Raw genomic sequence first — 24,942 nt, forward strand, 5'->3', positions numbered from 1 at the left:
CTTTTTTCACTACTTCTTAAATGTTTATTTTACCTAATTTATGGAATTCCTTAGACTATGTATTTCTTAAATTATTTGATTTGTTATTATTATTAATGAAACACTTAGAATTCTGGTCCAGTGTTTTGGACAGTGAGATAAACCCTGATGATTATCATGTTCATGTCTACAGGTATATATGGGCACACTGTCAATAGTGTTATTTGTGTAAATAAACATCATTAGCCGATCCCAGTGTTTCTTATTGTGATTCTGAATTACTGAGTTATTGATTGATTACCAAACATACTTGCCACCCTCCAAAAATCTCAAACTCTAAGTTTCAGTGAATGAAGAAAGAGTTCTGTGCATGGAATATCTTGTGACAGTGTGTGTGCGTGTGCGTGTGCGTGTGTGTGTGTGTGTGTGGTGTAGTGGTGTAACCAAGTGCATTTTCTCAAGTACTGTACTTAACTACAATTTTGAGGTATTTTTACTTTACTGGTGTATTTCCAATTGTCAGTACTTTTACTTCTACTCTCAGAGGTAAATATCATACGTTTACCCACTAAAATGATTTGAAAAATGACTAGTTACTTTGTAGATTTTGATTATTATTAGAAAACACACATTAACCACTTCAGCCCTATATACATTTCGGTCATTTGAAAATAGCCGATCTGTGAGCTTGTAGATCTGTTATTTTCAAAGGTTTTTGTGTATAGCCCTGCTATTTCCGGTGCAGGACACTTGTGCGGAACTAAGTGTGAATCAGGCATAATTCCAACCACTAAAACTAAACTTAACTTATAAATGCCTAACTCTAACCTTAACCTCAGCCTGAATCGTTTCCTAATTGTAAGACTAACAAAAACATAATTTTTTGAACCATAAAACCATTTCTCTTTTGAAGAGCAGGAAAATTATGGTTTCTCAATTTGGTCCTCACAAAAGCGTAGTAATACAAGTACACACTCTCTCTCTCTCACACACACACACACACACAAAGTGGCCTTGTGTTCTCTCCGTATACGACCCTGAAATCCGCAAGTAACTAAGTACATTTACTCAAGTACTATACTCGAGTAGAATGTTTAGGGACTTACACTTATTTAAACTTTTTTTCCATACTTTATAATACTGACGCTCCACATGTTCAGAGGCAAATCATAGAATTAATGAATGTTGGTTCATATAGTCATAGTTTAATGGTGTGAAGTGTCATTTGTGTCAAAGGACTTTAAAGGAGTAGTTCACCCAAACAAATACTTATTTTCTATCAATTACACACCAAATTACACCATCAAATTATTGGCTTAGGAATGCAACAAAAAAAACATAATGTCCATATATTCAAGGCTTCATGGGGTGTGTAATTAATAGAAAATAAGTAATGTTTTGGGTGAACTACTCCTTTAATAGCGGATCACAATGTTTCTTATTACAATTAACTGAAGCATTTGAACAAACTCTACGTCATTTTCCCCAAGAAAATAAAATTCGATTATAATTACGTTATCAATTGATACGATGTAGAGAGCAAAAACACAATCTAGTTGATTGATTGATTGAATACTTTATTAGAAGTTCGCAGAAAAAAAGCACATGAAAGTACAGTTCAATACAAGGTCAGCTAATACATTGTTTTGATGATGATTTTAAACCCAAGAAAGCCTATGCCTTGTTTCCATTGGGGTCCTTTGTACTCAATTCATAGAGACATGAAATGTCAGACAGTTGTACACTACTATGCAGAACATCATAAAACAAATAAGAAAAACAAAAATACGTACAGTAAACAGTTTGAGGGGGGGGCTAGGCTTTGACTTTTACAGGGGCCAGTTTAGAATTGCAGCCACCTGTAGGTACTGTTTTAGGGCGGTTTTGAAGGAGAGTAGGGTTTTACACTCCTTCACGGTTTGTTTGCGTTTTCTTCAATTTTATCATCGAGGTAGTTTTTTCTTGCAGATCTGGTCATGTCAGTTACTGTACCTTGTTTTTTAGCTTATTGCACTGTTTTTTGAGATTCACAAAGTGGGTTTGGAGATCATTGTTGAAGCGTTTGGCGAGCTTGGTCTTACATTTATGAACTTCAGAGCACTTTTGGTCTCTGACTTTCATAGCAGTAAGTACTGTATGTCCGAATTAATCCATGGCTCCGAGCGGGTTTTGACCCTGCTGGTTTTCATGGGAGCCATGCTATTCAAAATTGAAAGGAATTTGGTTTTGAAGCCATGCCATGATTCGTCTACCTGTGTGCTGTTTAGTTCATCGGACCAGTCCTGTCTCTCCTGACTGTGATTAAAGGCCTAACTTTTGTAGTCTTTGAGGGATCTAGAGAAGACATTTGTGACAGCCGGCCTTAGGTTTTTGTTTTTTTCGGGTACAAAAGATCATATAATGATCACTTAGTCCGCAAACTAAAACTCCACTTGTGAGGATTTTGGACCTGTCCGTTGTTAGAATGAGATCTATGGTAGTTTGAGTGGAATCACACACCCTTGTGGGTTGGGTAATTAGCTGATGGAGGCTGTGCAGATCACAAAACCTACTGAAGGATTTGAACACGGATGCTTCTTTTCGGAGCATATACGTGTTCCAATCTCTGATAAGAATTTTCTCAGCACCGTCCACCTTAGCTAAAGAAATCAGTCGGATCAGGAGGTCTGTAGATGGTACCGACAAGCACAGGTTTAGCACTTTCAAAAATGATCTCAACCCACAGAGTTTCAATAGCTTCATGAGTAAGGATAAGGATAATTCCTTTTAACAGGACGTTCATGAAAGTCCTTGCGGGCTTGTTTCCAATGAGGACCTGTGAGCAATTAGGGGTTAAGAATCTTGCTCAGGGACAAATTTCATTTCATCGACACATATGCTGGCGTGGCCTGGAATCGTACCTGGGGCAACCAGGGCCTCTGGCTCCCTAGGCGGGCTCACTAACCACTCAGCTATGACCGCCCCAATCAAGAGTCAGGTCAGAACGAGTGATAAAGTTAGTGTCCTTATGTACATACATGCATACACTACCCACATGTCTGTTCCTATCATTTCTGATGACTGTATAATTTTCTATTTCACTCTCAGAGTCCGTTATTGAATCATCAAGTTTGGTCTCAGAGAAGCTCAAAATGTGAACCTTACCATTGTGAAACATTTCCCTGATTTGTGCCAGTTTGTCTTTAGATCCAACTAGACTGTTCACATTCAGGTGAACAATATGCAGACCTTTGGCACCAAGCGTTTTGTCCATGCTTCCGATGGAGTTAGGTTAGGTGGGAAAGGGTCTAGTTATGCCTACTGTATAGGCAACTCCCCATAAACTGTAGTCACATGGGGAGATGCATCATAATTAGGAAAATGAAGACTCACAACGCATTTTTCTGGCTCTGTACAAAACTCCATTCCAAACAATATTTTGATCCACTCAAGTAAAAAAGTGACGAATACGTGAAAGAAAGAATACGGATTGTATATTATGTACAGTCAATAAACAGCGAATATACAGTAATGAGCAACATACAGTCTATTGACAGTGAAACATAAGGTGACTCTCCACCAAACAGACTACTTCAGACAACAACAGACTGCAACAGACTAGTCTGTTGGCAAAAGTTGGCATTTAGTTCAGCAAAAGCAGTCGGCCGATGCACACATTGTTGTGCTAATGCCTTAGAGCTGGTAGCACAGCTGGCCTGCAAGATCTTGCCAGTGTTGCCAGGTCTACTTATTATAAGCGACTTTGGGCTTGTTTTCCTGTACGTCACTTGTAAATATTCATAGTTGCAGGTTGCTTGGGCTTGTTTCTGAAGTGCAGTTGCTTATTTGGGCTTACTTTCAATATTCCTTTTGAAAATAGCTGATTTAATAGGGCTCAAGTGGTGAAACTGGTCACTTCTTTTGGGCTTGTTTTCATAGACCTCGTTGCTCGTTTCATTCACAGAATCTGGCAACACTCAGCTCTGACAAAAAACGTAATCACCGAGCATTTTTGCACTATCGTAGCCTACTGCTTTGCTTTGGAGTTGATCGATGTGTATAGGAATTGAGAGTTGAGATTGAGAATATGGTATCTAATTCAAATGTGCGAAGGGCAAATGTCTCTGGATTATTTAGGCTCTACGGAGCCTGTCTGACCAAACAAGCAAAACAACCAATCAGGGTGCTCTACAGAGCCTTCACCCCCTCTCTCCCCTCTCTTCACTAACCCACTGCTATAACGGTCAGCCCAAAGAGTGAACATGCTCGACGGAACGACGCTATCTGACAACAATTTGTCGGCAGCAGACGCTTTCTAACGCTGAGTCTGCCCGAAATCGGTGCGGTGGAGAGCTGCCTATAAAGAAATATTAAGTTAACCACTTAAACCCCAGCATCCGAAAGCTTTCACTGAATAGCAGATCGACAAGCTCACATTGTGGCTATTTTCAGTGAAAGTTTTCCCCACAATAACAGAAAAGACACTAGTACAGAACCCTGAGGGACTCCGCTCAATAATATGGGGTTTAAGGGGTTAAAGTAAGCAGGCAACTGTCACGCTACAGTAGTGTACATCCAGTGGTGGCAGGGACATCAGGGCTCATGAATCCAAGAACATTTATTTCCACTACCAATACCACATATTCCTCCGGAATGATCTATTGTGAATATTGAAAAAACTGAAAGCTCCTTTGTCATCCTCATCCTCATCATGACCAATCGAATAAAGAACCATCACTATCAACCTCCTCCACATAGTCATCATCTTCATAATCATGATCATCAGCTGGAGTTGGGAAGTCATCCCTCAGCCTGAAAGACACGCAGTTTAGATCGTAGCGAGGACAGTGGCGAGCATTGAGCATCTTTCCCACGGTTTCCCACGAGTCCGTTTCTTCACAGTAGCGCTCAATGCTGTTGGGAAGCCTGCACGAAGAGAGACCAATAGCCATGAGAGAAATGTCTGGACAAGTCACAATTATGACATAATCACAATTATTTGAGATAATCGCAAAATGTTCATACATTTTAAAACATTTAAAACATTTAATGTATAAAATGATTGTCGTTTCTATGTAAACTGCTCACAAAAAGTTCGGAAACGTAACTTTGGTCAATTATTTCTCCCCTTTAATAATTACAATTGGTATTGTATTTTATATAGTTTTTTTTATCGTTGATTAGTCACCTTTACAAAGAGGTATAACTTGTAAGGATCGTGCAATCGTGGAATGAGCTAAACCTGTTGGTAGCGTCTCCAAAACATTTGCCAAAATCCCCCAATATGCTCCTGTTGGTAATTGCTCTTGTTTTGAGTGACCTGCCACCACACACCTGCTGAGAGGTGTGTGACTGGCACCTGAGCATGGGTCTTGCAACTTTGTTGAGTTTGTGTATGAACCAAGCAGCAACACTGCCCCATGGAAAGATGCCACATTTGTCCCTTCAGGATAAGGCCCGTGCAATAGGGCAAGTGAAGCTGGTGTTTCTTTACGCAGATTACGCAGGATTTGGTATCGGCCCTGGTATCATCTGCTGGCAGGTGTGTGTCAGTCACAAGTGTGTGACTGGTACCTGAGCATAGGTCCTTCAACTTTGACATCCATCTTTGGTAACATTGTGCAAATCTTGGCTGTAAATCTCTGGAAGAAAACCTATGGCTCCCCAATGAAGCAAGGGTGAGAAACCGGTCTTTTTGGGATGTTGTCTTACTTTGACTTCACCAGTCTCACAGAACTTGGTCCTAAGTTTGGAAATGGTACCAGGGCTGACACCAAATAATGCTGGCACTCTGCGTAACGGAACACCAGCTTTCACTTGCCCTATTGCACAGGCCTTATCTTGAAGGGGCAAACGTGGCATCTTTCTATGGGGGTAGTGTTGCTGCTTGGAGCATACACAAACTCAACAAAGTTGCAAGTCCCATGCTCACCTGCCAGCACTTGAAGCTCAAAACAAGAGTGACTAACAGAACAATATTGCAGGGGATTTTGGGGGGAAAATGTGGGGTGCTACCCACACATTTTGTTGTGTTGCTCATTCCACAAATGCTCAATCAAGGATACAAATGACAAAAAATACAATACCAATTGGTATTAACACATTCCCTGCCATTGACGCAGATCTACGTCATTTCAAATCCAACGCTTGACCGCCATTGACGCAGATCTATGTCATATAAAACAAAAACGAGTGAATGATAAAAGCAGAAATGACGTCATCCCAAAAACAGTCACTCCATCCACTCACATGTTATGAGATGTAGAAAAACACATCTAGCTCGGATTTCTTCGTTTTTGATGAAAACGAGCCATATGCAACGGCTGATAACAGAATGGACAATTACGGTAAAAAAAAAAGAAAAATCTGGTGGATAGACGAGACCCTCCCCCTTCCCCCAGACAGCCTTTGTTTACATCCGTGTCCACATCGTGGCTTCCATGGCTCTCTGTAGATCGTCAAAATAAGGCAAAAAACGCTGGCAGTGGCGGGAGAATTAATTAATACCTTAAAGAATATGTTAAAGGGGAGAAATAATCGACCGACGTTAAGTTTCCGGACTTAGTGCGCAGAAATATATAAGTTATGTCATATCTACCTTGCGCAATTTTTGTTTACGCAATTTTCAAAGGTGAGTGAAAACACTCAAAAATCGCTGGCACTGTGGCAACTAGACGATGTTTTTTTAATGGCATTGAATGAGTTAATCATCACATGTCATGATGATGGTGACTGACAGGCCTCCAGCAGCGTCTTACCCATTGTAAGACGCTGCTGGCACCGCTTGCCTTCCTCCTAGCACGCAGATCTTTCCATCCACCACCACCACGCCAGGCTCACTGCGTGGCTCTTGCATGAGGGCACAAACACTCCACTGGTCGGTCTTGGGGTTGTAGCACTCCATCGTGTTTTCCATGACGTCGTTGATATTTGTACCACCTATTTGATCAACAAGAATGCACAGGATAGTAACTGTCAGTGGGCTCTATTGGGTTCCCAAACTACAGTGAAGTTGAAGTGAGTCCATTATGGAACTAAGAGTGGTGGAAGAGAGTAACTAAAGATATTTCCTCAAGTACTGTGCTGTACGGTGCCAACATAAATAGTCTTCATTTTCCTAATTATGAAGCATCACCCCATATGACTACAGTATTTGGGGAGTTGCATGTGTACAATGTTGAACTGCTTTTATTTGACATGAATATTTCAAAAGTGTTTAAATAGCTACTTTTTTATTTCTACTCCACTACATCTCTGGGGCAAATATTTTACTTTTTTTACCCCACTATAAGTAGTTGACAGCTTTAGTTACTTTGCAGAATTAGATTAATACAAAACAAATATGAACTGATAAATTGTGTAATGATTTAGATTAAGCTATTCAGCAGCACAGTCATTTTAATTAACCATTAATGTGATCATATCAAATCCCAATAAGATGATCGTGAAAAGGGCCATTCTGCTCAATGACTAATGAGTGCTCTTATGTTTGGTACTGCAAGAATATGTTCATGCCAATATTTTCGCACTTTTTAATGAAAAAAGTTAAAGTTTGAATACAGGACTTTTACTTGTAACAGTGTATTTCTACTTTCTGGTATTGCTACTTTTACTCAAGTAAAAACACCGAGTACTTCTTCCACCACTGACTAATAACAGGCAAGATATCTATAAGCAGGGGTGCACATAACTGGTGCGTAAGTGCACGCTCAAAATAAATGTTAAGAGAAAGGCTCTTGCGTACCAATGCCAGTACCAACAATTTATTTATAGCGGCAGTTACTAGATCTGGTGTCACATACCTTAAATATCCATCTACTACTTGTAAGTAGACTGAAAAAACATAAAACTAGTGTTGACTAATCATTACTAGTGGCTCATATTTTGAAATCCACCGTTTTTAGAGGAAGTCCGTTTCTGTTGAAACCAAGCTGTCATGACAGGTGCTGGTTGAAAGTAAATAAGAACCCACGTGGATTAAGCAAAAGATTTTGGCCAAAGTTCAAATTTACAATATGAAAACATTCTCCTGTGACTTAAACAATGTAGCCTACACACTTTGGAAGTGTGCTAAACTCTTTGAACCTCCGCAGCATCTAGGTGAGTGCTTAATTTCTGGCTAAAGTAGGCTAACGTTGCAGTAGAGGAAAGACGTCCGCACAGAGCTTTAGCTCCAATAAAACGCTTGCTGTGCAATTATCAGGTACACAATGGGCGTCTTTTCTCTATTGTCTTTACTGTCATTTATTTTGTCTTCGACTACTGGATGTGCATTTTGTGCTGCACAGCTCATTTGATACAGTAGCGTTGCACTCACACATGTAGTTCTACACACACGTTCAGTCTGCAGTCTGATGGATTTTCATCAATTAAAATAAGCAGTCTGCCGTCATATAGTTCTCTTAACGGATTTATTGCTTTTAAATGCAGCAAAAAATATTCATAATGGCTCTGTTGCACTTAATTGTGTAATGTGCTCTAAATCAGCACTGAAACGCTTGCATTGTAGCCTCCTATTTGGTCATAAAGGCCTAATTTTATATTAATATTAAAATAAACAAGGAAAATGTTAGGGTGCGTAACAAGCAACATCTCCAAGTCCCCTGAGAACTAGACCAAAAACGTTATGTGCACTTCTGCCTATAAGGTAGATCTTTCAGAACAGATATAATACCTACAGTATATTTCTGTTGTCGGGCAGAAACCAGCTAACTCCAAAATTTTCATTTTTTCAGGAAATGAAAAAACAAAACAAAAAGTGGAGTTAGGGGGTTTTGTTCATCATTAATAAGAACAGCTGAATGGACCTCCAAGCTCACAATGAGGTTGGGGGTCAAAGGGGTGTGGAGCCTGGAGTCAGCAAAACCAGCTAACTCCGCCTTTGGTGGAGTTAGCTGGTTTAGCAGAAAGTTTGAGGATCCAATGAAGTTTTTTAAGCTGGTTTTGTATAAGTAAGCGCTTTTTAATACTTTTCATTGGTTCAATATTTTTTTAACCAACACACAGACATTAACCCATTAAGGTATTTTCATATTTTTTTAGCCAGTGCCAGAGTTTTTCATTGAAAAAAAATAAGTATTCAGGAGCCGAGATACAGATTTTTTTTGTTTTAAGTTAACAAGGAAGTGGATAGGAGTCTAGATCTTCGAAAAATCATATCTCCTTGGTCTTTGGGTCAAATTGAAAAAATTAATAAAAAATGAGTTCACGTAGATCTATGCGATTGGCACGTGGCGGCTTTAAATAGGTTCGCGTAGATCTACGTGATTGGCAGTGAATCAGTTAAGGGTGTTCAATAGCCAAAAAAAATTAGTTAGCTAGTTTCTGCCCGACAGCAACGATAGATCTTTAAGAACAGGTATGATACCTATAAGGTAGATCTTTCCATTTAGAGTGCAGACAGCTGGTTTATCACGGGGTATCTGCATTGGAGTGACTTCTTTCCATACAGATGTTTTAAGATTGTAATTGGCCACCTGGGCTGGGTTTGACTTATTAGAAGGAGTGCCACCTAGAGCCCGGAAGGAAGGAAGGGCGGGCGCGCACGCATGTACGCACGCACGCACGCACACACACACACACACACACACACAAACATTATTCAGTATCAACAGGAGAAGGATAACACGTAATAATACCAAAGGTTTTGGATATTTTCAGTTAACCATTATGCTCAGGGTTCGATTTGTACAAATAACAGAGAACAAATAACCACTTAAGCCCTATATATGTCGTCGTACAACAAATAGCATGGGGGTATGAAAAGTAGAGCCCCCCCCCCTCCAGCAAATTGAACCCTGATTACTCTTCAGCAGGGTGAAACGGCTGACGTGCAAACCTGTTCCATACCAATAAAATAGAGCAGTCCATCTAGTGCGACCACACGAGGCAGGTTGGAATCCCAATAAACTGCCACCCCGACACACTTTATGAACTGCCAGGTGTTGGTGCTGGGGTCGTAGCGCTCCATGGAGTCCTTCCCCCGGCCACCCACTGCATACACATAGCCGTCCAGCATCACCAGGCCTATGTGTAAACATAAATAAACCTGATCATTACAACTGATGACCATGGCCAGGTGCAATATGCAGCATCTCCTTGGGTAAACCAAGGCAACAACACTTTGAGGTTATTCCAAAACAAAGTAATTTTAAATTAAACTTGAATTGAACTGCTGCGTTCAAACAAAGCATCAGAATGGGGGAAAGGGTGATTTAAGTGACTTTGAACGTGGCATGGTTGGTGATGTCAAACGGGCTGGTCTGAGCATTTCAGAAACTGCTGATCTACTGACATTTTCACACACAACAAAAAAAGAATTGAGTTGCAAATGTGATTAGGTTGATTAGAAATGTGCATTAACTCTTTGACTGCCATGGACAAGCTAATTCGTCCGATGGTACTTGGTCCACAGTGCCATGGACGAGTAAGACGAGTTGAGGGTTCTATTTCATTCCTACTGACCGCCAGAGGCAGTGTTTTCAACACCTGGATATCCAGGTGTTTTCAACACCTGGATATCCAGGTGTTGACAACACTGCCTCTGGCGGTCAGTAGGAATTCATAGAACCTTAGTTATATGCATAACTCTCGCTTTCAGTGGTTTTCCACCAGATGGATTTTAATGATGCTTTCACTGCCAGATGACGTCAGACCCGGAAGTAAAAAAAATAAAGCCTTGTTTACCTTCTTTTTATTTCCTGTGGAAAAATGCCTATATCTCCGTTCCACTTGCTTTACGGCCAAAACAAAGCACATTCAACAGGCCACAGCTTGGCAATGGATTATCGCGAGCGGATACATTTTTTTCCATGACTCCCGAGATCCGCGTGCGTGTAATGAGGCGATCTCCGTGCGTCTGCTAAATGACTGTAATGTAATGTAATGTAATGTTTAATCATTGTTAAACCACCATTGTTAGTTAAATTATTTGTAACTGTAATTGTATTCTTGCTCTGTAAAGCACTTTGAGCTGCATGTCATGTCATGAAAGGTGCTATACAAATAAAGTTTATTATTATTTTTATATATTAATATTATTACTACCAGTGGCGATTTTATTGGGGCGGGGGCAAGGGGGGAACTTGCCCCCCCTGATTGGTCAGCCCAGTTCTGATCTATTGATAAAAACTGCCCCTCTAGCCGCGCACGGAGCTCTAGTAGCCTAGAATATATCTAAATATCCATATAATATCCATATGGATATGTATATTATTTATATAGATCCACCGTCTCGCTCCCTATGGCTTTTGTTTTTTCATGAATCTGGTTGCTTGTTTCTCGCGCACAATCTGGCACAACACTGACCTGGTTGCTTGTTTTCTCCAACCTGGCAATCCTGACTGAGTGGCAACTCGGTAGTGTTAGAGGCTGCGTTTCGACGCTGGCATGGGTAATAATGTTTTGTTTGGGATGTGCATGGCACGAAAATGACGGACATATAGTGAGTGTGGTGGGATAGAGACATTACCAAACCGAAAGCAACAGCGGGGGTTGAAGCCAAGGGTTCGCGTCTGTTGTTGTTGTGTAGATGGACAGATTTCAATGGCCGCCACTTCGTTTTGCCTCGGCTGTGGCTGCCGCCGCTCGGCTGTGCTCACGGTAAACGGTGCTAAAGTGTTTCCCCATCCGGTGTGGTCGGTAATGTGGTGAGTTGTGTTGGACGAAATTAATTATGCTCTTATGTTTTTTGTTTTTTTTCTCATACAGATTTCCATTTGCATACAAGTGGCATTAGGCATTGTAAATTACTTTTATTATTAACTACTTATTACTTATAACAAGGCATTAATAAAGTGACCACCATGGATGGATGGAGCTCTCTCTTTGATCTCTGCTCTGCAGGAGTTAACAAGCCTAGGTTTTCCCTCTGAAAATCTAAATCAAACTACAACTAGAAAAAGTGCTCCTCGGAGCACAGGTCTCCGCCAGGTCAGGTAGGTTATTGTGGCCTCCTGGTGGCGCTATAATAGGCCAATGTTGTCTGTTCTTAGGCCTTGCACGGCAATCGGACACTGCATTCATGGTTTGAGGCATTTTGTGCAACATTTTTTTTTGCTAAATTAGACCTGCTGGTGGCGCTATAACAGGCCAATGTTAAAAGGGTGGCATTTGTTCCTCAACATAGTGTGAATGTGCGTGCAAAGTTTGACCGCAATCGGACGGTGCGTTCATGATTTGCGGAATTTTGTTCAAAACAAGCCACTACTGCAAACTTTAGATGTCAATCTTAGCCAATGAGGATGGAATATGAAAAATCAAACACATCCGTCTTGATCACATGACTATGGAGATCATGTGTACCGATTTGCGTGAAATTTGGATAAAATCGGAAGGAGTAATATAAAGAAATGTGTTTTACATAAGTCGGCCTCCTGGTGGCGCTATAAAAGGCAAATGGGAAAAATGCAGGGCAAAGGTTTTTCCTTGACCTCTAGGGAGTGCGCATACAAAGTTTTACACAGATCGGTGCAGTTATAGGTAAAAACATGAATCGGCCTGTTATAGCGCCACCATGAGGCTGATTTGAAAATTTTCAAGTGGCATTTCTTCCTCGGCATAGTGGAAATATGCGTGCAAAATTTCACCGAAATTGCATGCTGTGTTCATGATTTGAGGCATTTTGTTGAAAATGGAGCACTCCTGCAAACTTTGGAAGCCATTTTTAGCCAATCAGAATGGAATATGAAAAATCTGAAAGACCAGTTTTGTTTAATGACTATAGAGATACTGTGTACCGATTTGCAAGATTTTTGGACAAAATCTGTAGGAGTACTGTCAAAAAATATGTTTTGCACAAATCGGCCTCCTGGTGGCGCTATATAAGGCCCATGTGAAAAATCTGGGGCAGAAGTTCGGAATTGGCATCCAAGGAGTGTGTGCGCACAGTTTCGCTGCGATCAAGCCAACGGTGGCGGAGATTAGCTGGTGACAGACGGACGGACGGACGGACACACGGACGGAGGGTAAAACATACTCTCTCGCCATGCCTTTCGGCCTGGCGGAGACAATAATAAGGACCGTCTATCTGTCACCCAAGCTGTGACACTTACATGGAATTTTACATTATTAGTTACATTGTTTGTTTTGCTTACTTTTCAACTGTCTGCTAGTTTAATTGTTTTATTGGCTTAAGTAGGCTACTTTGCAGATGGAGTAGGCCCAGGAGTTGTTGTTTTTTTGCTCAGTAGTTTGGCCAGCTATACGTGGCACGCAGGGGCTTCACTAACCGGGCCATGGCCCCACTGGCCCTCATGACGCTACGCCAGTGATCTGCGCTGCCAAGTGGGCGCTGCGTGGGCGCTGCGTGGGCGCTGCGTGGGCGCTGCGTGGGCGCTGCGTGGGCGCTGCGTGGGCGCTGCGTGGGCGCTGCGTGGGCGCTGCGTGGGCGCTGCGTGGGCGCTAGACGTTCGGCCCGCGTAGCGGGCCGAACTTCTAGTATTAGAAAAATGGTCTTAAGTAATGTAAAGTTTACATGATGTGAACACACACAGTACATCATTATCACTTAATTATATCCTTCAACTTCTTGTTTATGTCTAAAAATTACTGGATATACAGGTTGTATAATATTTGTAGAAATATTATACCTTAATTGACGAATGTTTAAGCATGATCTAATCATGTATACTTTACTTAACATTTTCCAAATATATTTGTTTTAACATTCTGAAGAAAATAGCCAATTTAACACAGATGTTCCCCCCACATGACAAATTCATGGCCCCCCTCCTGACAGAGGCTAAAATCGCCTATAGGTGACACTATTACACTTTTACTCTGGCAGGTAAAGAGTTAAGTAGCAGTACCTGATTAACTTTTGTTGAATTGAAAAGGTTACACACAGTATATGACTTTAAATTGAATGCCATAGTTTGCCGATCTTACTCAAGAGACGCCGTGTTTCATTCATGGGAGCCATCTTCAACCATGAGTTACGGGTAACGTCATAGCGCCACATCTCCCTATTGTATCCTGCAAGAGATGAAGCTCCTCTGGCCAAATACACAGTAGAGCCTATGGTGGTAGAAGAGCAGAATTAAAACGAGTTATGCCTTGATGATTGTCAAAGAAATAAAGATTTTAATATATAAACACAACTTGAATGCTTAGATCTATGTTATTGTGATGGTTCATTTGTCACTGTTGAGGCCTGACCTGTGAACCTGACAATAGGTTGAAAATCTTTTGCACCTTAATGTCTAATCTCATGTACACAGTACATGCCTGCTGCCAATATGGACCTACCGAAGTGTCACCACCTCGCATCTAATGTCCAACCTCATGTACATACAGTAAATTATAAATACAAAACATCACGTGTCTGGGACGTATCATCAGTGTTATAGCCTGGGGTCAACGGATGTTTCGAGTCTCTTAACATACACCCTCGCCCAGGTGACCCAGCCGGGGTTGATCAAGCCCCGACTTACGTCCCAGTAGCTACCCACGGCCAGTCCTCTTAGGGAAAGGCAGGGCCCCTCAGTCCACTTCTCCAGAATTAATCTGCCGGGACCGGGGGAGGCTCTGGCACGTGGAGGGACTAGGCTCTGTGGATGGCCTCCTGTCTGAAGTTCTGTACAGTACTGTACCTGCTGGTTTATGCTATGTGCATATATATGCAGTTATCTTAAATTTTCTTCTTTCAGAAAACAATAAAATCGATGGAGGTCGCACAAAAACAGGTCGCACATCTTTTCACATGTAAACCTGTGATGGAACAAAAAAGTTCATTCTGATTCATTTTCTTATACCTTTTTCAAGTAGTCACAGAATATTTATCTCCAGTATAATCGATCCCCTGATGGGTGCTAATCACTGAGGGTTGCACTGTGTGGTTTCACAAATGTCAACGGGGTCATTGGACCTTGTTGACATTAATTGTCTGCTTTTTGAAAATAACATAATAACATTGAAAAATACATAGTAAAAAAAAAAGTGCTCAGGAGCCGAGATACAGCCTTTTTCAGTAATAAGTTAAACAAGAAGTGAATGGAGCAGCAAATCTTCAAATGATGATATCTTGGGTTTTTTTCAAAAACACGTCACTCTGCTACAATCAAATAGAAATATTGTACTTTTGACACGAGTACCGTAAATTTCGGACTATAAGCCGCGACTTTTTTCCCATTTTTCGACCCTGCGGCTTATATAACGGTGCGGCTTATCTATGGATTTTTACAGCTAACGGCCACTAGGGGACCTCCTAAATCTATGGATTTTACACCCGCGGCTTATAGTCCAGTGCAGCTTATATACGTACAAATCATTCAATTTAGCTGCTGCGGCTTATATTCAGGTGCAGCTTATAGTCCGAAATTTACGGTACATTTCTAGGAAAGGACTCGTCGGCCTCCAAATTACAAAAAAAACATACATTTTAATTAGTGAAAATAGCCCTTCTAGAATCCAATTAGTCGCAGTGAGCTTTTGATCTGCTATTTTCACTATATAAAATAACTTCAATATATAACAACAAAATTATATATTTAATAATTTTATATTTTCAAACTTATTTTAAAATAGTGGAAATAGCCGATCTACAAGCTCTCAACACGTCGCATAGATCTGCCATTTCCACTATTTTTGGATAATGTATGATGATAATGCAAAAAAAAAAAATTGTTATATCAAATAATTGTGTAATAATTGGCCCTCTCCTCACCTGACATCACCACAGAAGAACTTTCGAACCCTATGGATGGCAGAGGTCCCAGAGTCTTCCACTGGTTGGTCAGAAGATCAAAGCTCTTCATCTTGTCAGAGTAGTTAGCACGACATTGTCCGCCCATCGTCACGATCACTTCAACAAGCAGGGGAGAGGGAGCAGGGGGGTGAGACGGAGTAGATTTAAGAGTTCAAGGAGAAACCAAATCAGGGTTCACACACCTTTTTAACGATGAATTTTCAAAACTTTAAATATTTTATCCCATTCCTAGGCCTGTAGCAATCATACGGTGAAATAACGAGGCTCTTACTCCAGTATAACTCCTAACAACGTATCACTGTGCAACGTGTTGTTAATTTGTATTATTTTCGTCACGTCACGCAGCTCTAGTTCAAATGTGCGATGGGCAATGTCTCTGGCTTATCTAGGCTTTCTCCTGCACCAGAAGCAGACGAGGGGGAAAAACTAAAACTGATTTGCTCTGGCCAAACAAGCTAAACAGCCAACCAGGTGCGATGGAGAGCTACCTTTTGTGGGAACCCTGCCAAATGTGTTTAATCACTTTGAACCCCCCAGCATCCATATTCTGAGGGGAACATCAGCCAAAATTACAGATCTGATCTACAAGTTTGTCATCTTTTTAACCACCAATATCGTCAAAATGTTTGATCTAAAAGTAGATCTACAAGCTTGTAGATCTGATATTTTCACAATAAAGAGGAATAGAACATAAACACAGCACCAGGCTCGTACAAAGTCGTCAGATGAAAAGTTCTGATAGCTCAAATTAACAGTAACTGAATAAATCCAGCAAAAAATCTTTATACATTTTGACTTCTACAAAAGCACCAAAAGCTAAATCAAAGCTTGAATTGTAAAATAAAAATAATGAAAATGTGATGCAAATCTTTTTTTTACACACCTTGCTATTTTTATTATAGCAAGGTATGTTTCTGTACAGCCAGAAATATGTTGCAACAATTTTGCACCACCATCAGTTGCAACATGCATGCATGCATTCATGTGTGAGGCAGGGTACCTGTGGTCCTGCCTGGGCGTGTCGTACCGCAGGGCTTGGCCCGGTTCTTGCTCCGGGTCCTGGCCCGGTTTTTGGCCTCAGAGATGAACCTCTGGCAGCCCTTGTATTCCTTCAGCACTTCCAGGGACTCATTCACAGTGTGGAGGTAGGACGGGCTGATGAGAGGCAGACGGATCTGCTCTAGCACCTTACAGAGCACATAGAACTAGATATTATTGGGTGAACAACATTATGCAATAATTATGCATATCATAGTACCAGCAAGTACCATGTATACAGGAAGATCATGTCAAGCATGTTTTGGACAGCGGGCACCGCTGTTCTAGCAACTGTTAATAATACATAATAATACATTGTATTTATAACGCACTTTATAATAATAATACATAATAATACATTTTAGCAAATCTCAAAGTGCTACAGGGTTTAAAAACATGGCCTAAAAACAGCAAAAGCAACCAAACAATTACATGGGACCCTACTAGGCTAAAGGGTCAAATTAAAAAATAGGTAAAATCAGGGCATTGAGAAGAAAAAAAAGGCACAAGAAAATTAAGAAAACTCTTTGTTAAAAAGGTAGGTTTTTAGTCCATTTTTAAACGCATCGGTGGACTGTAGTGCTCTCAGGTGTGCAGGGAGGGCATTCCACAGAGAAGTCCCCAGACGTATCGGGTGACAGAGATCTCTGATCGTCTGGCAACGTGACACTAAAGGCCTTAACACACCAATGTCAGGCCGTCTGTGGCCGGTAATCGTTTTTAGTATGTTTGGTGTGTGTACTGTACATACATAGACGTCGGTGCTAGTGAGGCGACTGCGTCTGAGTTGTTCCATCTGACCGTCCAGCCCCAATGGTTGGCCTCGTTCAGCCTGAGCAAATCAGAGTGTGTGTCTGTCTGTGTGTATGTGGTCGCTCTCTCACATTTGCCAAGCGCGAACCAGAAAAATGTATTGGGACAGCACACACCAAGAGAGAGAAAAATTGAGCGAGGCAGAGAGCAGAGCAGAGCGAGAGAGAGTCTGTGTATGCAGGAGCAACCTTAACTTAAACCCCAGCATCTGTATTCAGGGAAAACCTTCGTAGAAAATAGCAGATCGACAAGCTTACAACAAGCTATTTTCAGCAAAGAAATGTAATGTAGGGTGAAAACAGAAAATACAATAGCATAGAGCGCTGAGGGACTCCGCTCAACAACGGATGGGGTTTAAGTTAACACCTTATAACACCAAACGTCTCCAAATCTGATCTCCCAACGTTATCTCTAATAGTCAGGACACAACTCAGTTTGGTCTGCAGGGGCTTTTATAAGAGATAACTGACCTTTTCAAAGCTCTGTCTACGGGTAGGATCCTTGTCTAACCATAACATGGCAGCTTCAAACGCCATGTCCTCCTTGGGCACGTTGAGATGGTCACTGGCGAGAATCTTTGACAGTCTTTCCATCGAGAGAGAGACAAACTCTTCCTAGGGATAGAAATAAAATACTGTTGATCAGCTCAGTGTTTCAGTTCAAATACTAAATAATAAACAGCAGAGAGGCTATTTTGTCTATTCATCGGAGGAGAAGTATAGGGCTTAAGTGGTTAATATGTTTGCAAAACACGTGAGTGTGTGTGCAGGTGAGTGTGTGGGCGGAAACCAAAAGGTTGGAAACCACTGCATTAGCTGATAGATTAAGTTCCCACACTTCAAACTCCTCTGAAGTACTCATTGGTGATAGATGGTTTGTTCAATGAAATATGGGACACGTGACTGTAGCTTATTAATATTATATTCAATCACTGACCAATGACCAGTGACCAGGCCTGGGTGAGTTGTGGTGGTGAAAAGGTTGAGCAATGGCAGTAACACAAAGTTATAGGAGATAGAGCCAACAACAGACAAACTTATGATCGCTAAATCACTGACCTGCTGGTAGACGACACTGAAGTGTTCTAAGACGTAATCCATGCTGTGTTTCTCCAACATCTTACAGGAGTGCGCGTCAGCGAAGCAGTAAATCCCCACACAGTTGTTTGCGTCCATGTGACGCCCCATGTAGCCACAGCAGGCCTCTCGAACGGCCGCGACGTCCCACAAGTTTGATGCTGCCAGCAGGGCCTAGACCAAATCAACAAAAATGTTTATTAACCCATTAACACATTAACCGCCAAGAACGTAGTCCTACGGTCCGTTAAATCCAACTGTTAAGCGCCGAGACCGTAGCCCTACGGGCTGCGGTCTTTTCGCGCATGCGCGGTCCGGGTGCACTTTCGGATTTTTTTTGATCCACTTCCGTTTCCGGTTTGATGACCGGAAATAGAATTATTTGGGATCCGGTTTTGACGATCACGCCCGCTCCCATTCTACAGACGAAACTGAAACTCAATTCTCTTCCTGTAGTTTTTTCTCCTCGCATTTCACTGTTTAACGTAATCCGCTCTAACTCAAACATGGATGCCCCGTTTGACACGCGATCTTCACTGGGAGATACAGGGAGATCTCGCGGATGTAAACAGACCGTGTAGAGCTCAATCTTAAGGATTTTAACAAGATCTATGGCGACATGAAAAAAACAAAAAAACAACAAAAACACCTTGGCACTGGCGAGTACATTATGAGATTAACCTCTGGCGGTCGATGTGTTAAGACCTGAGGCTGATTCTACAAATGCTTGCTAAAAATGATTTGCACCAAGGACCCCCAAATTGATATGTATTATGCCCTCTTGTCCCCCATCTGAAAATGTTTTGTGCCAGGGACCCCGAGAAGAGAAGGTTTGTGTTAAAAAAAAAAAGTATATTTTCAAAAATAGCAGATGTACAGTACAAGGCAAGCTCACAATGACATGAAGTTTAATGGGTTAAGCACCGTGGTTATGTAGGACAAAAACGGAGACAATGAATAAGGTTTAATGATGATAAAACATAACATTACCTGCACATTTTTTGCGGAGATGGACACCTTTGATGTGTAGGCGTAGCTCACCAACAAACCAATGGTCTGAGGTTCCACTCCGCTTATGGTCACCCTTTCCTGTGTGGACTCCTTCATGCCAGATGTAAACATGGCCTGTGCAGATTGAAAGGTGAATGGTTGCTTGGAGTTTTCATAGTTATACCTTTAAAGCACGTCTTGACATAACATTTTTGAGGCACTTGTCCTTTGGACAAGTACATTTCCCATTCACTTGTCCAGGCACTTAAGTTACTTGTTCGTGTAAAGATTAGCTCATATGGATGAGATGGATTACGTTTAACCATAGAACCATTAGGTCGATTGGTTGTTTAACATAAAACACACAAAAAAAAAACACTATAATGTGGCCGTGTTTTTATTTATATATATTTAGAGAATAAGGAAGGCTGATGGCCATTTAAAAACATATTTAGAGCTGACCCAAGTAGTTTGGTGCTTCGAAGCTTTGTTCGATGGCACGGGATTTGAACGTGAAAAAATAAAAATAAGAGTGTTTTTTTTTGGCAAAATGGCCGATCTACAAGCGCACAACGCTTTGCAGCATGAGCTTGTAGATCTGCTCCTCTTCAAAGCCATGTGATCAGTGTTGCCAGAGTTTGCGAGAGGAATAAGCAACCAGGTTTATGAAAACAAGCCCAAAAGAAGCGACTAATAGGCCACATGAGCACTTCAAACCTATATACGTCGGCTATTTGATAATAGCCGATCTACAAGCTCACAACCGCAACCACCATTATTTACAAGCAACTTTACAGAAAAACAAGCCCAACGTGGCTTATAATAAGCAGACATGGCAACACTGCATGATCCATTGTTTTTTTCTCTTCTCTGCCAGACTCACACACTGACACTGCCTGGTGGCTAAAAGCTAGGTTGTTGCATGTAGCCACAGATAAAAAATAAATCAGTTTTGAATTTCATCTTGAGAAATGTACAGCTAAGCATAATGATATATGGGACAACAACAACAAGTATACTTCTCCATGATACAACAGTGCGTAGCCGAGAGAGTGCTACTTCTCCGAGAGAGTGATATACAGTACGTCTAGGTGCGTAACCGAGAGTGTGCTATGTTTCTCCATCCAACGGTGTGAAACCGAGAGAGTGTTATGCTTCACATGAGCGTCACATTATTGTGAAGAAAAAAATAAAATCCAAAGTACAAGTAAAATGTTAATGGACTTGAAGATGTATTACTTGTCAGGACAAGTGAGTATTTACCTCAAAGTAAGGGCTGAAGGAGGCCAGTACGTAACGATGGCAGGGGAACTCCTGTCCCTCACAGCACAGGATCAAGTCACACAAGGCACTGTTGAGGCGCAGCCTGTTCAGGCCCTCTAACACCTTGCTGGGATGTTTGGGTTCCTCAAACATCTCAGCATCCAGTGAGGGTAGTAGACGTGCACTGGTGCCGTCCTCCTGAAGTGCAATGGCAACATCAATAGGAAGATTTATAATCAGACAAATAAACAACTGTGAATAATGTTGCTGATCTGGTAATGGTGGCTTTGAAACTGTCCTTTTTTCCCCTTGTGTATTAGTCCCTCAATGACAGTTTAAAGGGGTAAGTTCACAGATTTTGCACCCAAATCCTGTTTTAATTAAGTTGAGGATAAGATATTGTTATGTTGGAGGTGTGTTTTGTGTGTGTGTGTGTGGGGGGGGGGGGGGGGGGGGGTGTCAGTACATCCTGGACTTCAATGGACTACACAGTATGGCACCAAAGATCACAAGGGTCTGTTTGGACCTAGTTCCACATTTTAAACATAAATCCATAACTTGCTTTTTCATCCACTTGCAACATGGCATCTGTTTGGTAGCTATTTTGGACATGTCATTATTGTCCAAAAAAAAATCAAAAATGCTGTATGTTCAACTGTTGTCCAATTGTTTTTCAAGCATTTTCAAAAACTTTTAAAATAGTGAAACAAACTCACATGGTAAGTGTCCAGTCTCATTCTCTTGGCAGCCCGTGGTGATTCACTCCGGCAGGCAGCAGCCGGGATGTTGTCAGCCATGGCTGAGATGTGGTGGAGTGGGCAGCGTCTGCAGAGACAACACACAACGTTACGGTTACGTATGGTTAGTTTGTATCCCGGGCAAACGTCTTGAGCTATGAAGTTTGGGAACCACTGGGTATTCTTCATCTTTGTCTCCCCCTGGCCGAGACTATGTTTTGCACCCCCCCATACGTCTTTCTGTCCGTGTGTGTGTGTGTGCACTCCCTGGATGCCAATTCAGAACCTCTGCCCCAAATTTTTCACATAGGCCTGTTACAGCGCCACCAGGAGGCCGCTTTTTGCAAAACATTTTTCTTGACAGTACTCCTACAGATTTTGTCCAAACATCATGCAAATCGGTACTCAGTATCTCTATAGTCATTAAATGAAACAGGTCTTTCAGATTTTTCATGTTCCATCCTGATTGGCTAAGATTGGCTTCCAAAGTTTGCAGAAGTGCTCCGTTTTGAACAAAATGCCTCAAATCGTGAACACAGTATGTAATTTCCGTGAAAATGTTCACGCATATTCTCACTAGGCCGAGGAAGAAATGCCACTTGAAATCTTTCAAATCTGTGTCATGGTGGCGCTATAACAGGCCGATTCGTGTTTTTACCTATAACGATCTGTGTATAACTTTGTATGCACACTCCCTAGCGGCCAAGGAAAAACCTTTGCCCTGCATTTTTCACCTCTGCCTTTTATAGCGCCTCCAGGAAGCCGACTTATGTAAAACACATGGTGGAGACCTGTGCTCTGAGGAGCACTTTTTCTAGTTGTATTTATTTTTATCCACCTACTCCGACGTTTTCTCCAAGTACTAGGTGACGCAATTTTTTAATCAGCATGGCAGCAAATCAGTGCATTTAGACATGTGTTCACATGGTCAAGACGATCTGCTGCATTTCAAATCGAGCATCAGAATGGGGAAGATTTTTTATTAGTGATGGGCTGCTGATCCACTGGGATTTTCAGTTGGACAAGTCCATCAACTAAAGTGGCTGGTGAGTGTATGTTATTTGGAGAGCATTTTGTTTACACAGATCTTGGTATCCTAGTTTCTTTGAATCACTAAATTGATTTCTTTGCACTGTATTTATGCGACCATTTAACCATTAGCCTGCTTGCTCAGGGAAGAATTTTTATTTTGACAGTTCAGGCAGTACTACCTTAACCAGTCGTGTCAAACCTCTCCATCCCCATTGTATACGTTGTATTGTATTAACATTAAAAGGTCAGCTCTTTGTAATTAAGGGTCCTGGTTTGGGTTTTTGGAAAAGATGGTCACCCATGTCTAATTTGTCAAACTATCCAGTTGCCCCAAATGTTAACTCGCGCTTCGGAGTCTTTGTGCAATGTATTTGTCCTTATTTTTTCAATAAATACGTTTTTTAATCCCGTCTGTGGCCGAACGCCATTTTCCCCACTCGTTTTACATTGAGTGTAATACCGCCTTTTACCGGATGCGCGCCGTCAGTATCGCCCAAATGAGGAACACAGGGAACTTCCGACATAATCAGACGGGATTAAAACACTTATCTATTGAAAAATATGGACTAATACATTGCACAAAGACTCCGAAGGGCAAGTTAACATTTAGGGCAACCGGGTAAGCAGCTTATATATTTTTTCTAAACATGTACGGAGAAGTACGGGCTTTACTGGTGAAAGTGCAGGACGCACTGGGGGGTGCTAGCCAGGACTAGTAGATCTATAGCCCTGAAACATGACTGTCATACCATGACAGTCATGGTGCCGAGTCCCCCTGGTCTAAAGTTGTGTTCGATTTTTTCACATTGCCATCTCTCACATAAACATAAACGTTCAGATTTCAAATATAAAGTGCTTACCACTGAGCCACGGATGTTACAAGGCAACGCGGACCGCGATGAGTACCCGTATCTCCCGTATTGTTCAATAAAAAGCATTTTAATCCCATCGCCGGCCATTTTCTTTTTTCTTTTTTTTTGGTTTTGTAATGTATCAGAGTGCAATACACCTCCCAACCATTAGTGTCGCATGGTTGAAAGTATCGGAGACAATTTGGAGAAAATGGCCGGCGATGGGATTAAAATGCTTTTTATTGAACAATACGGGAGATACGAGTACTTATCGCGGTTCGCGTCGCTTTGTAACATCCGTGGCTCGGTGGTAAGCACTTTATATTTGAAATCTGAACGTTTATGTTTATGTGAGAGATGGCAATGTGAAAAAATCGAACACAACTTTAGACCAGGGGGACTCGGCACCATGACGCTTGTATACAAGCGTCATGTGAACCATGGCTAGTAGATCTACAAAAGTAAAAGTCAGACTCGATAAAATACATCTATGATAGTCTTGATCCAAGGCTAGTATGGCGTTAGCTCTGGTCCATAGCCTTAGAAGGAGCTTGATCTCCATCATAGGCTATGGACCAGAGCTAGTATGGCGTATGTGTGTCTCAAGTACAACAAACACAGTCGTGACATAAATAAACAAACCTCGTAAAACTGCAATGGAATTGGAGTCCGTAAACCAATAAATTAATACAAATAAACAACACAATTGTTGCTTTGCAGACGTTTCTTCCTCCTCCCGCTAGCTGAGCTGTCGGCTTTAAAGTTTAAAGGGAAGCGAGTGTTGTTGTGTGTTACCTTTAACTGTGTCCTCCTCCTGCCAACAACACACACTATATAAGCAGTTCCGGGCAGAAACGTGCGTGCTGTACAATTCATATAGTTTTCTAAACTAGTTTGTTTTGCAACCCTAACCCTTGCAATGTAACACAGCTCTGTTTGGCAACACATAACTTTACTCCCTTTTAATTGTACATACATTATTTTGTTTTGGTTTCTTGTTCCACTTTTGCTTTGGTAATGAGGGCTCAGGGCTGCCAACACTCCTGGATCCCGCAGGAGCATCATTTATTCTGGTTTTCTCCTGGATTTGGTGTCAAACTCCCAAAATTCACCAGAACACAGGAAATTACATCTACTATGTTAAAAAGTTTATGGGGGAGGACCCCCAGACCCCCCCCGGTTCGGGGGTGTGGTCAGTGCATGCCATCATACAGAGATATTAACTTTTAAGTAATGAATGGTTATTAAAGATGGGTCTTACATTGCTTCAGTCATCAAATCAATTTCTGTAGGCCTACTTTTTTTAATGGATGAAATTGTACCCATTATTTCCCAATGCTATTAAAGCACCCTGATAAAAGTATCAAACTCACAAAATTCACCAAAACACAGGAAATTACATCTACTCTGTTAAAAACTTTCGGGGGGAGGAAACCCAGACCAATCTCCTGGATTCTGACAGTCCAATGTTGTGTAAA

The 24,942-nt window shown here is 41.4% G+C and overlaps 1 protein-coding gene across 1 annotated transcript; it reads right to left on the reverse strand.

Annotated features, from left to right (window-relative positions):
• Positions 1–1,625: 1,625 nt before the first annotated feature.
• Positions 1,626–24,227, reverse strand: LOC308089396 (uncharacterized protein). The gene is made up of 13 exons (XM_080434089.1): positions 24,107–24,227; positions 21,561–21,669; positions 20,845–21,042; positions 19,582–19,716; positions 18,574–18,765; positions 17,986–18,129; positions 16,665–16,851; positions 15,623–15,760; positions 13,846–13,974; positions 9,808–9,984; positions 9,326–9,469; positions 6,717–6,897; positions 1,626–4,884 (listed from the first exon to the last, which is right to left on the reverse strand). The coding sequence occupies exons 2-13, from the start codon at positions 21,639–21,641 to the stop codon at positions 4,668–4,670; spliced, it is 1,923 nt and encodes a 640-aa protein (XP_080290215.1). The 5' UTR covers positions 21,642–21,669; positions 24,107–24,227; the 3' UTR covers positions 1,626–4,667.
• Between the last annotated feature and the right edge of the window lie 715 nt (positions 24,228–24,942).

This window comes from Gymnoscopelus braueri (genome assembly GCF_963280865.1).
Source record: "Gymnoscopelus braueri genome assembly, chromosome: 7".
NCBI lineage: Eukaryota > Metazoa > Chordata > Actinopteri > Myctophiformes > Myctophidae > Gymnoscopelus > Gymnoscopelus braueri.

What these genes read in the sequence shown, in the direction of transcription:
- LOC308089396 (XM_080434089.1), bottom strand. Translation starts at nt 21,641, where the DNA reads ATGGCTGACAACATCCCGGCTGCTGCCTGCCGGAGTGAATCACCACGG. An exon ending in TCTCCGCAAAAAATGTGCAG is followed by an intron (nt 18,766 to 19,581) that starts GTAATGTTATGT and finishes GATTTGGTCTAG; the next exon opens with GCCCTGCTGGCAGCATCAAA. An exon ending in TGGACTGCTCTATTTTATTG is followed by an intron (nt 9,470 to 9,807) that starts GTATGGAACAGG and finishes TCCGGGCTCTAG; the next exon opens with GTGGCACTCCTTCTAATAAG.